At 58.4% G+C, this 2,074-nt stretch overlaps 1 protein-coding gene across 1 annotated transcript in view; it reads right to left on the reverse strand.

Moving 5' to 3' along the window:
- Positions 1-222: 222 nt before the first annotated feature.
- LOC104505770 (integrin beta-1-binding protein 2-like) overlaps positions 223-2,074 on the reverse strand; it is a 3,904-nt gene continuing 2,052 nt past the window's right edge. Inside the window, exons 4-5 of the mRNA XM_010146468.1 lie at positions 1,749-1,811; positions 223-474 (exon numbers count right to left, since the gene is read on the reverse strand). Coding sequence (XP_010144770.1) covers positions 223-474; positions 1,749-1,811 — 315 coding nt within the window. The remainder of the gene's footprint in view (positions 475-1,748; positions 1,812-2,074) is intronic.

The raw sequence follows: 2,074 nt of genomic DNA on the forward strand, positions 1-2,074 counted from the left end.
CCCTGGCCAGGCACAGGAGAGGGAGAGATGATGGGGTTCAGCCCGCTGAGGCTCCTGAGGCGCCGGTCAGGAATTTCAGAGTATAACCTTGGCTCTGGGTTTTTATTAGTTGCCCCTGCTGACGGGGAGGGGGTGCCTGCTGCGTGCGGCTCTGGGCTGGGGCTGCGCCTCCGGAGCTGGTGCCGAGGTCCCCGGCAGCTGAGCAGCGGAAGCACTTGACTGTCAGTTGCTTGGTGTTCCCATCTCCAGCTCCTCGTCTTCCTCCTCCGACCAGCTCAAGCTGTCATCCGAGTCCTCCCGCTGCGCTGCCCCAGGCTCGGCTGCATCTGCAGCCTCCTTCTGCTGCTCGCCGTGGGAGTGTGGCCTGTGCTGGGGGAGCTCCAGCCTGGCCCAGGAGCCAGGGCTGGCTTTGCAAAGTGTGATCTCCACCTTGGTAGGGACCATGCTCACAAAGCTCTTCTCCGTTTCAATAACCTGGAGAGAGGGAAAGGTGCAGTGAACGGGGCCAGGGAGCGCCAGCAGCACATGCTCAGCCTTCCCGTACTGGCACGCCAGAGGAGAGAGGACACATCTCCCCTCCTCATGTGCCAGGAGGCAGAGCTGGGTGAAACCTGGGCCGCATCAGAGCATCACGGTGTTAGTCTAAGCAGCACTGCAGCGCTGGTGGAGCTTCGGAGAGCTCAGATACCCACAGCCACCTGCACGGCCGCGGTACAGCTCTCGCCCCACGGCAGCGAGCTGCGCTGGGGCACGGGCATACCCACAGCAGGCAGCACGCTCTGCTGCCCACGGGCACAGGCAGCACACGCCAGAAATAAAGGCAAGAAATACACATGCAAATTCCCAGAGTCTCACTGCTCCTCCCCAGCCCTCAAGGAGCTAGGAAATCAGAGCGAGTCTCTCCCCTCACACTGCTGCCTGGCACTGCAGGATTGCTGGGGGAGACAGGGACCTGCTGGGGCAAAGACTTGTTAGGGCAGCCTGGAGCCAAAGCCAGAACGCTACAGCGCCAGCAGCAACATCCAGCTCTGCTCTTAGTCCAGGATTGATTGGTGCAGCACCGGCAGCCTCCGAAACAGCCCTTCTCACCACTCCTAAGGCATTTCCTGGCAGAGATGGCTATAAATGCCAAGACCTGGGCGACCTGGCTCCCAGAGGATGCCAACAAGAGCAAGCCAGCACTGTGGCAGCGTATAAAAGAGAGCAGCCATGGTAGTGTGGAGCAGTCAGATGGGCACCGAGCCCAGGCACAGTCCTGGCATGGCTGCCACTACGGGGTCAATAGAGCAAAACCTCATTTCCCCATCAGCCTTTGCTGCCACAGAACGCTGGAGCTCTGGAGATAAATGCGTCCTCTCTGCTGTGAGAATCGTGGTGGACCCGTGTTCTCCACAAGATTTGGGAGCTGGCAGTGAATCACACCGAGGGAGGGACTATGAAATGGCTGTTTGTTCCACAGATGTGCCAGACAGGAGAGACAGCATCTCGGGGGCCACAGCATTTCACAGCAGTAATACAGTCAAAGTCTGCCTCATGCTCTGTGCACAGGAAGGACTGTGCAGAAATCACAGCAACAACCATTGGGCTGCTTTTTCAGAAGTCTGGGAATCCTGGGTATGCAGGGAGTAATTTTCCTTACTTGGAGCCTGTGTTTAGGGCTCCAAATGCTTTGCCCAGAGCACAAGCTGCAGCATGGCAGCCTAGCCCCACGCAGCCTACAAGAACAGGGAAATCAAACAGGATCTTACCCCCCAGAGATCCAGTTCTGCCTGGAAAATCTTATTTCCTTCGAAGGTGATGTGAACCTCAAGCTGAAAGATCAACAGAAAATTACCTGAGTGGGTAGCACAGCCCTGCCAGAGCTCTTCCCCCAGAGAGCGCAGCTGCCTTCCGGCACCGTAACGCATCCCACGTCCTGGCTCCAGTGTAAGGTGTGCCGATTCCCTCAGCACGTGTGAGCATTTCACCCCCTTCACAGCATGCTGGGTTCACCTCTGCCGCAGCTCAGGGAGTTCAAGGTCACTCACTGACGCCAAAAGCCACTGAGCCAGAGCGGCCGGGCCGATGCTGCTGG

This window comes from Eurypyga helias, unplaced genomic scaffold (assembly GCF_000690775.1).
Source record: "Eurypyga helias isolate BGI_N326 unplaced genomic scaffold, ASM69077v1 scaffold29632, whole genome shotgun sequence".
In the NCBI taxonomy this organism is placed as follows: Eukaryota; Metazoa; Chordata; class Aves; order Eurypygiformes; family Eurypygidae; genus Eurypyga; species Eurypyga helias.